The sequence below is a fragment of the Cebidichthys violaceus genome, unplaced genomic scaffold, assembly GCF_023349555.1.
Source record: "Cebidichthys violaceus isolate CVI_PGR_0920_01 unplaced genomic scaffold, fCebVio1.0.p SCAF_6, whole genome shotgun sequence".
Classification (NCBI taxonomy): Eukaryota; Metazoa; Chordata; class Actinopteri; order Perciformes; family Stichaeidae; genus Cebidichthys; species Cebidichthys violaceus.
In genome coordinates, this window is record NW_027176816.1 from 5,888,407 (window position 1) to 5,902,724 (window position 14,318).

At 39.3% G+C, this 14,318-nt stretch overlaps 2 protein-coding genes across 2 annotated transcripts; both read left to right on the plus strand.

Moving 5' to 3' along the window:
* The first annotated feature begins 322 nt into the window (after window positions 1-322).
* Window positions 323-6,079, plus strand: LOC137889689 (protein lifeguard 2-like). Its single transcript, XM_068733665.1, has 12 exons — window positions 323-551; window positions 2,578-2,668; window positions 2,805-2,893; window positions 3,048-3,112; window positions 3,213-3,266; window positions 3,375-3,425; window positions 3,516-3,555; window positions 3,693-3,730; window positions 3,993-4,080; window positions 4,186-4,281; window positions 4,452-4,505; window positions 4,622-6,079. The coding sequence occupies exons 1-12, from the start codon at window positions 537-539 to the stop codon at window positions 4,769-4,771; spliced, it is 831 nt and encodes a 276-aa protein (XP_068589766.1). The 5' UTR covers window positions 323-536; the 3' UTR covers window positions 4,772-6,079.
* A 1,066-nt stretch (window positions 6,080-7,145) lies between these two features.
* senp1 (SUMO specific peptidase 1) lies at window positions 7,146-14,207 on the plus strand. The gene is made up of 18 exons (XM_068733610.1): window positions 7,146-7,730; window positions 7,965-8,023; window positions 8,135-8,322; window positions 8,415-8,490; window positions 8,596-8,788; window positions 8,919-9,054; window positions 9,142-9,260; window positions 9,656-9,939; window positions 10,050-10,113; window positions 10,428-10,466; window positions 10,552-10,636; window positions 10,747-10,887; window positions 11,334-11,462; window positions 11,661-11,864; window positions 11,956-12,035; window positions 12,222-12,306; window positions 12,903-12,998; window positions 13,081-14,207. Exons 1-18 carry the CDS (start codon window positions 7,597-7,599, stop codon window positions 13,141-13,143), a joined length of 2,175 nt encoding a protein of 724 aa, XP_068589711.1. The 5' UTR covers window positions 7,146-7,596; the 3' UTR covers window positions 13,144-14,207.
* The last annotated feature ends 111 nt before the right edge of the window (window positions 14,208-14,318 follow it).

The following is a 14,318-nucleotide window of genomic DNA, read 5'->3' on the forward strand; positions in this document are numbered from 1 at the left end:
AGATGATAATGAACATTTATTTGGAAATTAAAGCTGTAAATTGTTCACATTTACTGAAAAAAGCCACTGTTTTAGGTAATTGAAATGCAAGAGTCCTATTTATATTCACAGAAAGCGTTTTTGAGCCAAGTTGTATATTTCTCTCTTAGGTTTTGCTGCAGAACATATTTCCGGATTTCTCTGGACTTCTCTACTCATAACGGCCTATGTGCAGACATCCATCCTCCCCATTTTCCCTGCTGCTGTGGTACAGTCCCATCTGTTCTCTATGATGCAGCTTCACCTAGATGCTGCTAGAACATCACTCTGTGGGTGAGGGAGGGGTATCTGCACGAGTCCTAACTGCGTTGTTTTGGGATTACATCACTAAATCGTCAGATGGTGTACAGTCTGAGCAGGCAAGCACAGCACTATCAATCTGAGGTCCTCTCAGTCTTTTCAGTCCTTCAGCTAGACTGCAAGAATTATTAAGGAAGGAGACACCTGAGCCCCATTGACTGGTTGGCATACAGAACAGGACGCAACAGACAGCCATCATGACAAAGGGCAAGGTATGAGTTTCCTTTAATGTGATTCAGTTAATGTTTACGTCAGACAGATTAGGATTTTCTGTATGAGGTCTAGATTATTACATAACGCTGAGTTGATGTGCATGTCTCTACTCCAGCCCTGTAGTCTCACTCTTGTGAAGTGCTTAATGGTAATGACAGCTTTTTAATTGTAATTACCACCAGATTGCATATTATTGCAGATTATTATTATTGAGTAATTTTAATGAATAACTAAAACTTGAGTAGTGGATTTTAATAACATGGTTTTGTGTCCCGCAGTATAGTAGCATTGTAGTAGCTGTTACATAGAGTCTTTGTATTTTTTTTATATCTGTTGTGTTCAATGCTCAGCAGTTGAGTTTCCTGAATGTATATGAATGAAATGCGTCACAGGCTGTTATGCCATGATGCGTCACCATGACAACACTTTTCTTTCTGTAGCTCTAACGTTAGTCAACGTAAAGCTAAACTGTCTCCGAGTGAGTTTGCGCCCCTTATTCTGTCAACCAAATGGTAAAAACTGTTGAAAATGCTGTTGTTTTTTTAACATCGTCGTTCAATAGTTAATTAATTAATTAATAAGGAGAAACCGATGCTCTGTTGACCCGCATGCTAATAGCCTCACGTTACCTGAGAGTCTTAAACCAGGGTTTAACCAACTGTCCGCTACTACTGCGTGACAATAGGATCTGTGTCACCATATATAATAGACTATACGATTGATGTGCATGTCTCTACTCCAGCCCTGTAGTCTCACTATTGTGAAGTGCTTAATGGTAATGACAGCTTTTTAATTGCAATTACCACCAGATTGCAGATTATTGCAGATTATTATTATTATTGAGTAATTTTAATGAATAACTAAAACTTGAGTAGTGGATTTTAATAACATGGTTTTGTGTCCCGCAGTATAGTAGCATTTTTTAGCCACAAAATAATAGCTGTTACATAGAGTGTTTGTATTTTGTATCTGTTGTGTTCAATGCTCAGCAGTTGAGTTTCCTGAATTTATATGAATGAAATGCGTCACAGGCTGTTTTACCATGATGCGTCACCATGACAACACTTTTCTTTCTGTAGCTCTAACGTTAGTCAACGTAAAGCTAAATTGTCTCCGAGTGAGTTTGCGTCCCATATTCTGTCAACCAAATGGTAAAAACTGTTGAAAATGCAGTTGTTTTTTTTAACATCGTCGTTCAATAGTTTATTAATTAATTAATTAGTTAATAAGGCGAAACCGATGCTCTGTTGACCCGCATGCGAGTCAAAAACCAGGGTTTAATAACCAACTGTCTGCTACTACTGCGTGACAATAGGATCTGTGTCAGCATATAGACTATACCAGCACTAATGATCACTCTAAACGATTACAAGTTAATTTGTTGGAGTTCGCTATACATTCAGAGATGAACCAGTTGATATGTCGAAGTGTAAATTAAAAGCAGTTTATCAGTGGATGGTATAAGGCTATCACTGCTATCGGCTTAAGTTTCAGTTGTAGAGATAGACGCTGAAACTTTTTGAGTATCAGTTAAAGTGTAAAGAAGCTGAACTGTCAGTTGACGAGTGAAAGCAGTTGGTGTGTGAGTAACCGTAAGCAAGGAAAACACTTCAGCTGAAGTGTCCATACAATATGATGGCAATTCACGTCAATTCAAGTGTAGGTGATTATAATACAACGCTGTACAACAGCATCTGCAAATCCGTCATGATCATTAATCTTGATAGCCTACTTTTTTTTTTTTAATTTTCTAATACGGTGAAGCTCCTGCAATATGACTGACTTGTAATCATCCTGAATATGCATTATACACTGTGCTTCTTTGCACCACAAATGTTACAATTTTAGTATGTGTTATGTCATACTAATTATCAAGTTACTTTGCTGACACTCTAGGGAACAGTGCCTAAAGCATTTGCAACGCTGGTAGTATCTGAAACATTTGATTCACCCTCACCATAAATGTGTAAAGGACTATAATCTGAAGAGGTAACAACTTGTTCATCATTTGTGCTTCTGTGTCAGCTGTCACTTGCAAACAAGGCCACCAATGGCTCCTCCAGTGTAGAAGCATTGGTGTCACCAACTCCTCCCAGCTATGAGGAAGCCACTGCAAGTATGGCAACACATTACCCTTCTATATTTGATCATAAAGTTAGTGTGTCATTAATGTAGGATTACAGAAGTATATGTTGACTGTTATGCATATACATCTTAACCACCAAAAAGTCCTACATACATGTGTTGTCCAGGCACCAGTGCTCCTTGCTACAATGATGTTGAGACGCTCACAGAGTTTACCTGGGATGATCGCAACATCAGGAGGGTCTTCATCCGTAAGGTATCAAAAAGCTTTATTGATCATAGTATTAGCTCTGTTGTGAATGCTGTGCATCACTTACAATTTACCTCAAATTAATATTGTTAAACTTTAAAGGCCTGCTCAGCACATACCAGTACATGTATGATTATATGTTTTCATTGCTGTCTTCTAGGTGTACGCCATCTTGATGATCCAGCTTTTGGTGACTCTCTCGATTGTGGCTATTTTCACATTCTGGTGAGTGTAAGACCAGTCTTTTTCAATTGTCTCTCATGTGTTACAATATTGAACACGTATTTGTGGGTAGTGATCTTACCTAAGACTGTGCTCCTTTTAGTGACCCAGTGAGAGACTACATTCAAACCAACCCTGGCTGGTACTGGGCCTCTTAGTAAGTAGAGTGAGATCAACTCAGTAAACCACAGTTACTGTGTACATTTTTTGTTTCATGTCACTTCTATCTAACTAAATATCTAACTATGTTTCTCTTGTTTCTCAGTGCTGTGTTCTTTGTCACATATCTGACCCTATCTTGCTGCTCTGCACCAAGGTAAGTTAAAACTTCTCAAAATGAAATGCACATCATCAACATAACAAAACAGTGTTGTGATTGTAAGCCTGACTCTACTCACTCCTACAGGAGACAGTTTCCATGGAATCTGATTCTGCTCACCATCTTTGTAAGTACAGCTTAAATGATCTATAACTATTTTATTGATACATTTTATAAAATGTAATGCTCTCCGGTTATGACTTGTCAAAAGAGATTTCAACAAATATCTGCATTTTTACATGGCTATTATATGTTCTGTTGCAGACCCTCTCACTCTCCTACATGACAGGGATGTTGGCCAGGTACACTTTTATGTTTGCTCGCAGTTTTGTTTCATTGTCTTGTGTTAATTTGCATTCTCTTTGTGCTTTAGACTCTCTTCTTAGCTAGCATGATTCTATTTGCATCCAGATAATAAGGCAGCCATTTTATTTCCTTTATAGTATGTGAGGTTGTACCTGTAGCCAGTCATGTAGGCCTTTATAAAACTGTATTGTGTATTCTGTTAAAAGTTTCTCTAAACATTTTCAGTAAGTTGTGTTTGCGTGTTTCTCGTTTGAATAGCTTCTATAACACCAAGTCAGTGGTGATGTGTCTGGGCATCACAGCAGCAGTCTGTCTCCTGGTCACAGTCTTCAGCTTCCAAACTAAGGTGAGGAAAAAAACAATATTCCTTTACTGTACTTCATATATTATTGTCAGCTTTTCATGCTGTTGTATTAACATAGGTTTGATTTCATGTGCTTTCTCCATCTAGTTTGACGTGACATCATACCAAGGCGTGCTCTTTGTCTTCTGCATGGTCATGTTCATGTCTGGACTGGTGCTGGCACTCGTCCTTCCCTTTCAATATGTAAGTATGACGGTCAAATTAGGCAGTCACATCAGTTGTGTCATGTGAGACTGGAATGTAGAGGATTTTCACGCAATCAGGACATAGTTCTATCAAATGAAGATGTAAAGTCTGACAAACATTTAAAACACTGGCATTGCATCTAATCAAGTCATTTTTTTGCCATTTAGGTACCCTGGTTGGATGCCACCTACGCTGTCCTTGGAGCCATACTGTTTACAATGGTACGGGTGCATACACTATCAAGCCATTACTGATAGTCAACAATATATGACCATTTCAATCAGAATCAGAAATAAACAGAAATATGTCTTACTTGCTGTTTTATTTTCTGTTGCAGTTTTTGGCATTTGACACCCAGCTCCTCATGGGGAACAAGCGCTACGCCATCAGTCCAGAAGAGTATGTCTTTGCGTCTCTCAACATCTATCTAGATATCATCTACATCTTCTCCTTCTTCCTCCAAATCTTTGGAACAAAACACGAGTAAACCACCACCTTTCTTACCTGTAAGGGATGTGAATCTAGGCAGACGTGATTTTTATGACAATGCTTCCAATTGTAACAACTTTATTTTTTGCCTGATACTGATAAGGCCACAAATACTTTGTGAATCTCTCGTACAACTATACATGTACATAGATGTATGTCAGTGTTCACATCCAAAATGTCTACAACCTTTCCCTCCTCTCTAGCATGTTGTGAATCCACACCACATTATGGTTAGCTTACTAGCTTAACCAGCAAAAAACAATCAGTGATTTTACTCCATTTACCGTAGATAAAACAAACTGTGAGAGTTCATCTGAAATCGTATGGGTGTCTTTATGTCCATACCTGCTTAGATATCACAAATGTCCTGCAAAAAATAGATGTCAGTGCTCTTTGAGAGGTATGTGATCTATAACACATTATGCATGACTCTTAAAAAGCTCTAACTATGCCTAGTCATCACATCATTGGGCTATTTTTGGTAGTGGTGATTTAATGACTGAAAGCACAAATGTGATGATAAAAAATACTTTTCCTGTGTTTCCAGCATACCCAATGTTGTCTCAATACTGTGAATTACAAGAAACTCAATGCTGTTTTTGGGGGATAGGTGACATGTTGTTTTGTTTAGCTTTTTAATGACAACTTAGAAATATGAGTCATTGAATTTGAGATATTGTTACTCGTCTCTTCCTTGATTTGTGCCTCATATTTACTGTACGCTGTATATGTGTTGGTTTTACTCCATTTAACTCTGAGGCTTTCATTCATTGCACTCCCATTGTTGTGTTGTTTACTAGTAGTATGCCATTTGCTTAATATGTGTGTTTGAACCTGAAATGTTTTGAATTAAGATTGTGTAGATATATATTTTTTCTTCATGAAAGACATTTAGTTTGGGCAAAGATTGATTGTTCATATTGTCGGTCTTGATATTCTTTAAACTTCTTTATTTGGTCTGAAGTGGTTTCACATGATAATCAAATATAAAGATGAAAGTGCCATACATGCATGAATTTACTGTAACTTTTGATAAGGCCTGTTTTTGTGGAAGGGCTTGAAAGCTATATTTCATGACATTTGAAGTTTATTTTTTTATGACAGAATGATATATTTCAGATAGTCTGTGATATAAAATGGTGACTTTGAAGCTTGATATGAATTCATAAGTCGTCTAAAGTGGCCTTGGACTACCTTTATGTAATGATATTGATGCAGTATATTGTTTTTTTAGAGCACCCTGTATTTGACCAACACATTAGTGTTATTGTATTGATTTATTAAAGGGTGAATGTGTCTGAATGGACTCACTGAGTATCTCTGATTTAATAAGTAATAAAATGCCCTAACACTTCCACATTACCTTTAGTAGCAGTACATTTAGTCTGTGTGAAACACCATCTAAGAAAATCACTTCATTTTTTATTCATAAACTTCATTTTTATATTTTCAGCCTAAACATCTCAGTATTATGGAGGTGTCTTAGGTGTCTTTCAAAATATTATGAATATTATCCTGTAATCACCTACTTGCACACTTCCTCCTTTAAAATGTGATGCAGTTTCTTCATGTTAATTGCCAGCACTCTGGTCCTCAGATAAATTATTTTTCATATTATTTCAGCTGTGTATAAGATTGCTTCTCCCACTCTGTTTATTTTGGAGCCATAGTTCTATTTTTGAAGTATTACCCTGACAAGTGGTAATTTTAATGTGTTGCTCAGTAGGCGTATATTGATTTGTGAATGCATAATAGCACAAATTGTAAATGTATTTATCATAACATATTTTTGTCCAAATTGTGTATTTATGTGTGTCTGTTCAGGTTTCCCACAGGGTGGATAATGGTGGGCCTATTTAAGGACCATGGCTAGGTAAAGGTCATGAAGTGCTGCTTTGGCAGGTAATAGCTGGTCTTAATCCTGAACAGGGTATCTTCCTGGCTTGCATTTATGCTGTCTGTCAATTGAATGAGAGAAATACTTAAAACCTGTTCGTCTCCTTATGAATGATTAAGGCATCTGAGAACACACATTGTGGCTGTATGTGTTTGGCATAAAAATCGGATTAATTCATTGAGATTATAATTAGAAAAAAAATCTGAGAATACAATATTGACTATTCCTCTTCACGCAATTGTGTTCGTGTGTGAGTGCGACAGACACACAGGATATGGAAGTGGTAACGCTAAATAATTGCGTGCGTGTGGTCTACATGTGTTCAGAAGTCAAAGCCGGCGTGTGACGTAATATTAAATGGTCTCCTCCAGTCTGCAATCAACCAGTAGAAGACGGGTACACTCAGATTTACAGCATCCAGTCAACCAATCACAATGTGCGATGGTTGAGCGTCCTATTCAGCCATGTTGTGGTTTTGAATGAGGAAGAAGCGGGAGATAATATTCTTCAACGAGTTTATATGCTTTTTAAAGTCACGTTGGAAATATATAAATGAGTTAGCGTGGGACTCAAAATGATAACCGTTTTTCCGAACGCGTTGGTTGCGACTTGTCGCATTCCCGCTGGAATTTAAACATACTTCCATAAATTAGCCGCGTCGTAGCAACATTAGCTAGCGAGGTAGTTAGCATAGTGTGCTAGCTAGGCAACTAGCTAATTCTCATCTGACTAGCTAACTGTTAGGTTTTATTTGTAAAACGATAATGGTGAGGAGTGTTAGCTTTTGAAACAGCCTCAGCTAACCTACCTCAGTCGAATGAAGCGCACTGGCTTCATTAGGGTCGACTATATTGACAGTTAGGCTTAAAAGTAGCTACAGCGATTTATCTTTAAACCAGCGGCGTTATTTCTAAAACTTTTGAGCCATGTTGAGTCAAATCTACGAATGGATAGAAACAAGCTTTGCCAATCTTCGCAATGGTGAGCCAGCTGTGGAGGACTCTGACGGACACCGGAGACCGGGCGATGTTCCGTTAAGGAGGAAAAGACCACTTGAATGGTATGAGCTCTAACAGCATTACTCCCGTGTGTAACCACAAGTCAGTGTTGTTTAAAAAGACCGACCCCAATTTGCTTTTAAAGTTATTTATGAGTCCGTGTAACGTTTCTGTAGAACAGCCATTTAGCCCCTCGCTGGTCATTTTGCGTTTCAACCGTTTTTTTGTTACGTGAAGAAATTGGTTTGATGGAATGTGTTTAACTGTAAAGCGTCTATCTGTTTTTTGTCCTTAAGTTTGGAAGATGGACATAACATCGACCAAGATGGCTTAATCGTAAAGAAATCTCGAATGGGTAATTAATAACTAACTTTGTTACATATTATGGTGTGAGTGCATGTAGCGATACAGTTAAATCAGTATTATCCTCCTTACAATTATGTCTTCTTGTCTTACATTTCTTTAGGAGATCTTATTGACACAGTCAAGGTTGCAGCTGAAGGGGTTAAGAGTCACAGCTCCAGTGTGGCTTCATGGATGAGAAGCAATGTGAGCCCTACTTTGAGCAATATACTGCCTGCCTTTCCTGGTCCACCACCTGGAGAACCCCAGCCACAGCCCTCAACATCAGCATCAGTCTGGGCTGGGATGCCGGTAAGGAATAAATGTTTGGGGCCTGACTGTAGAGATTTCAAAACATGTTTAGCCTTGTTTTAAAGAAGTCCTATGTGTGTGTTTGCTTTAAGATTGTCGAAAGGAATTGTCTGAATGAGACGTTTGTTGCTCCCTCGACAACATTGGAGTGGAAAACATCCAAATCGGGTAAAATTGTCATTTAACCTTTTGAATCAAGGAAGCTAAAGTTTGTGCAGGCTTTAAGCTCTTGGAAAGAAGTTAATTGTTCGACTGTTTGTTTGTCAACTCTAGAATGGTTGCGCAATGACAAGAACATTATGGGATCAAAAGTTCGTAGACGACAAGTGTGCATGAGTCCTACACATCGTGAAGTGCCAAAAATAAATGGGCATTCAGCCAACATGCCACCCTCCATCGCCCCAAAATTGCACCCATCTCCACGGCTAGGCCGGCCCCTGAACCTCCGACCATATGCAACACCAAGGTATCGTGTCTGTGTTTTTACCGCTCCCATTTCAGAAGTTTCTTTTTGTTATATGACATGTCATTATACTGTGTGGACTATTGTCAATTGATGATGTTCTGATTACAACACCGTCATTTTATGTCTGCAGCTTTAGTGGAGTGGCAAGCAGCTCCTGCACTAGTATGTATGAGAAGACATTTCCCATCAAAGTGGTGCAGAGCCCAACACACAGCTCCTCATCTGGGCGCATGCACAATGCCAGGCCCCGCTGCACAGCACAGCAGGTCAGACACCAGGACAAATGTAAATCCTGCTCACTCAGTTGTTACATGTCTTCATTTATTTCATGGTTTTCCTCTGTGTTTGCCCAGTCTGTTTGTGAAGAGGAGAAGGAGATCTACAGGCAGCTTCTGACCATGGTCTCTGGTGGTCAGTCATCTCTCCATCACAACGGCAGCTCACACGCCATTGTGAGGTCGCACAGAGATTTGTACGTATTTGTACGGGGGGGTGGCACGGCACGGCACGACACAGAAGATAGTGTTCTGTTTAAATGCAGTCCCAGGCCAGTGGGTGGCTCCATAAACATAAGATCAACAGTGGTGTTTTATCCAAAACTCTAGTTCTTGTGTCAGTTGCTCACTCTGCGTAGCCTGAAAGTTGTTTACAGATACTCGATGGTAGTCGCATGTATGCTTTGTACTACCAGTTATTGTCCATCTTTACTCCGATTACAAACTTTCCATACATGTATGTGGGAAGTGAATAAGAATGATAAATACATTTGAATAGTTCCATGTCTATCCTTTATCACTTTGACTGTTCTGGACTGTATCTAGATAAGTGCCCGCTCTCTCATCTGCTTATCCTTCACTTTCTCATCAGCACCAGCTTCCTGACTACCAGCCGCAGACTGCTACAGTTCTCTTCCCCTACTAGGTCAGCAGTAGGAAGAACTTCAGAGGGAGCCAGCAGCCCCCCCAGCCCCACAGGGATGTCCAGCCAGAGCTCCAGCAACCTGCCCAGCCCGTTGTGGAATTCCAATAGGCCGGGAATCCAGCCATGGTCTCTGGACACAGACCCCAGCTCCAGCAGAGCAGCTACTCTCACAGCAGCTCCCTCCCCATCTGCTCTTATGGATAACTCTTCTCAGGACACACAATCTTCAGGTCATTCTTTTGTGTGTGTGCACTTAATGGAAATATAGATATCGTAAATTGAATATTTGCTTGGTTCTGTACTTGTTCTTTGGTTGTAATGTCCTTGTCTTTTCTTGCAGCTCATGATGGTGACTCTGTAATTATTATAAATGAGCAAAAGGGTAAAAAGCAAGACCGCTCAAGGTTAGTAGTGTTTTTCACTCAGTGTTGCTATTTTGTTACATTTACGTTTTTACTTCACAAGCTACATTTCACTGTAGTTAATGTGTAACATGATTAAACATTTAAAAATGTCCAAGATGTAGATGTCTTAACATTTCACATTGGATGCTGTTACTTTACTTCTAAATTTAAATTTAATTTGCATAGACCCAGACACACCATGTTAATTCTTGGTGCAGTAAAAACAATGACTTCAACAAAGCTTAGCGTCAACTCAAGTTTTTTTCTTTTTCTTTCTTTTGTATACGCGTTAACTGAGTTCTGTATTTTTACAGTGTGCCATGTTTCCAAGCAGAGTTATGGATCAAAGAATTGTAAGTACACTCCAGTGTATTAGATTATATAAATGACTGATATTGTGTTTGAACAGAGAAAAACGTGTATCTTTTGTCGCTGTAGGACGAGTATGTATGACTCTCGGGCGAGAGAAAGACGGAGACAGATTGACGAGCAGGAGGCCCTGGCTGCCCTGTTGCTGCGACAGGTGAGTGTGCACCACTGAAGCTCTCCTTCAGATTAAAGTGCTATCCAATTGGTTGTATCTCGATCTCTTCTGATCCCACTAAACCGTGTCATGTTGTTGCTGGTTCCCAGCGCTTGTCTGACGAGTCGCAACGCAGCCCAGATGTGGAGGTCCTTGTCAGAGTTCCTTTGGAGAAGGAGGTTCCTTTGACTCTTGTGATAGAAGAAGCAAAGCCTTTAGAAGAGAAACCCGAATTCCCCGAATTTACAGAGGTGTGATCATTGTGTCTTAATCAGTATGCAGTGTTTACTGTGTATAGTAGAAAAGCAGTTGAAAGTAAAGAGTGGCTAAATGTCTGTTTTGCTGTGCGTGTTGATTTATTGTAATTTCCTTCCAGCTGACATTAAGTGCTCTGTGCTACTTAAAGCCAGGGTTGGTAATCTTTAGAAACTACAAGAGTCCGCTACAAGTACTGTAATGAATATAAACAACAAACTTGCCCTTTAAGTTAAGAGCAGATAGTTTATTTTTCTCCACACTGTTTAGCCCCATTCTTTGATTGAAAACAATAAGACCAGAAATAATTTAAATATTATAAATAAAACAGGCTATTTTTTTGTTTCTACCGGCTGTCAAGCTGTATGATATTTGGAACAGATTTATATCTAATGAAAATAAAGGTTAAGTTAATATTTGTATGCTGTCTCTTTCTGATAAGGAAATGGAGGCTGAGGTGAACAGGGGGTTGAGAGGCGGGAACCATGAAGTTTTAAGTGAAGGTTTTGGTCTCAGCCTCACACGCAAAGACCTGCAGACCCTCAGCAACCTGAACTGGCTCAACGATGAGGTGGGTGTAAATGATCCTCACGGTCAGATCTGTGTGTGAATGAGCAGCAGGCATTCATTTAGCGCCAGACTGACACGCCCCTGTTTTAATTATGTCTTCATCACAGAAATGCATGACCGTGGTTCTATTGTGCATGTAATAATTGTCACACAACTGAGTCCTACAGTTAATTGAAACTCTCCCTCCTCAATCTCTAAGGTGATCAACTTTTACATGAACCTGCTGGTGGAGCGCAGCAAGGACCCCGGCCTGCCGTCAGTCAATACGTTCAACACTTTTTTCTATCCTAAGCTGCGCAGCAGTGGCTACTCTGCTGTCCGCCGCTGGACCAAAAAGATGGACATCTTTTCTAAAGACATCCTGCTGGTTCCTGTCCACCTGGGGGTGCACTGGTGCCTCTCTGTAAGTCTTAATGACCATAATTGCAAACCTGGAAGTAGCAATCTTTGCAATTTATGTTGCAGATTTTTTACTGTGCAACTCTTTCTCTTAGGTGGTGGATTTCCGCAAAAAGGCTGTCATTTACTTTGATTCCATGGGAGGAAACAACGATGAAGCATGCAGAATGTTGTTGTGAGTTTCAGTATCCGATATGTTTGTTTGTTAAATGAGAGAGAGATATATATATATATATATATATATATATATATATATATATATATATATATATATATATATATATATATATATATTTAGAGAGGTAAAATAATGTATATGTGCCATCAAAGTGTATAGAAAGTGATTCAGTTTTTCCCCCAGTGAATACCTGCAACAGGAAAGTAAGGACAAGAAGGGCAAAGAACTGGATACCGTAGGCTGGACTCTGCACAGCAAAAAGCGCAATGTAAGTCCTAAACTCATGAGGGTGGGTAGCATAAAGTGGGGTGGGGGGCTATAAATCATCTGTGACATAAAGCCTCTGTTGTTTCACCGGCACATCCGTCAAGTGACCAATTTTGGGAAGCAGGGGATCCCCTAGCTTCAAAACGAAGCACCTGAGGAACACGTCTTAGTTCACTGGTTGTATTTTAGGAGCAGCCCAGCCTGTAGGTTCCTCTTGGTTTCAGAATTTACTGCGTTTCTCATTAAAGCAGTATAATTTACAATGTTGCTTTGTGTTACTGTGATTTATATTTTTACACTTTCACAAGTGAGCAGGGATACATCTGAAATATCAAACGAAGAGAAACTATACTATAGACTGTGTACAATCTATTAATAATGCTGTTGCATTCTCAATAACATTTCTCATGATGCTGTATGCTTATGTATGAAAAAATCCACTCTAAGATGTGATAGAATTTTCAAAGTAAAGTCCAAGCAGTTGGTAAAGTAATGAGATAATCATTATTGATAAAATATCCTGTCAGACCTGTACGGATAATTATAGTCATGTTGCATCATGGAATGTTCAATAACCCCCCCCCCCTTTGCTCTCAGGAAATCCCACAGCAGATGAATGGTAGCGACTGTGGAATGTTCACATGCAAATATGCAGATTACATTACCAAAGACAAGCCAATCACATTCACACAGGTAATCACAATCACAGATTAATCTGCTGATCATCATGATGGTGGCCTAAAAATGTCTTGCATGACTTCTCTCTGCTCCACAGAACCACATGCCCTACTTCAGAAGACGGATGGTTTGGGAGATTCTGAACCATAAGCTGTTGTAAATTTGTGTAGTCGGCTCGGGATGTTGGAAATACGAGTCGTAACGACGGCTGAGCTACGCTCAACAGAAGGACCTACTGACAGTGGTCCTGTTTTGGGAAAGACTTGCACACCAGCTCATCAGATCAGGAACCAGCTCTGCTACGCTGCATCCTCTACCGTCAATCAAGCTGTCAGCTGATGGGATGTTGCCGGAGCACCAAGCACTGCCTCCCAGTCCTCTACTCCACGGTGGTGTTTTTTGGGGCACCCGTGGAGCATCGGTTTAGCAGCTGGAACACTGCATGTTTTGTATCGCCCAGCCAGAACTGTTTTTCAAGTCACGCTTGTACTGACTTAGGGACCATACTCTGAGCTGCAATGTTCTGTTTGATGCAGACACGCCAAGTTTACATGTTCTTGTCTTGCAGGGAGATGAGCGCTTTATGCTGCTTCATTTTTATATCGACAGTAATACTTTTCAGTGTCGCTGTCCATGTTTGATACTCTTGGTACGTTCAAAGGAAAATAAACTTCACGATGAAACCTGAAGTATGAATGGCTTCTAGTCTTACAGATATGTGTCTTAGTATTTGGGCACAACACTTATTTATTTTATTTTTTTTCCCATAATACAAACATTTCACCTAAAATGACTGTTTTTGTGATTTGTTTGATTAAAAGGCCTGAAGCTTCTTCAAGCATTGTCTCAGAGTATGGTTTATATCGGAAGTTTTACCTGCAAGTGTGATAAAACGGTCTTAGTTGCATTCTAAAACAGCAGGGTAAAAAAACATGTTAGTCTTGATAAAAGATTGTAAATTAAGGTTCAAAGTCTATTTTATGTATTTCAGAGTTTTGTTTTGCAGCAACTTTTGGGCATATTCAATATATTTTTAACTTTGTACATACTTAAAACATACAGCCTCTTGAACATTGTAAAATACCTTTTCTTTATGGAATTCCTATGGTTTTTTAAAAAAAATCTAGATTTAAGTCCGTTTTAGAAATACATTCTCATGTATTGTGACTGTTATTTGTGTATTACCTCAAATTCAAATGGGTTTGATAAACATGAGAGAACCTGGATGTGTATTGGCTTATTTGAAGTGTGTTATCTGTTTTACAAAATATAAACCTGCAAGTGGTCCCTTGTGTAACAAAACACACACACACACACACACACACACACACACAC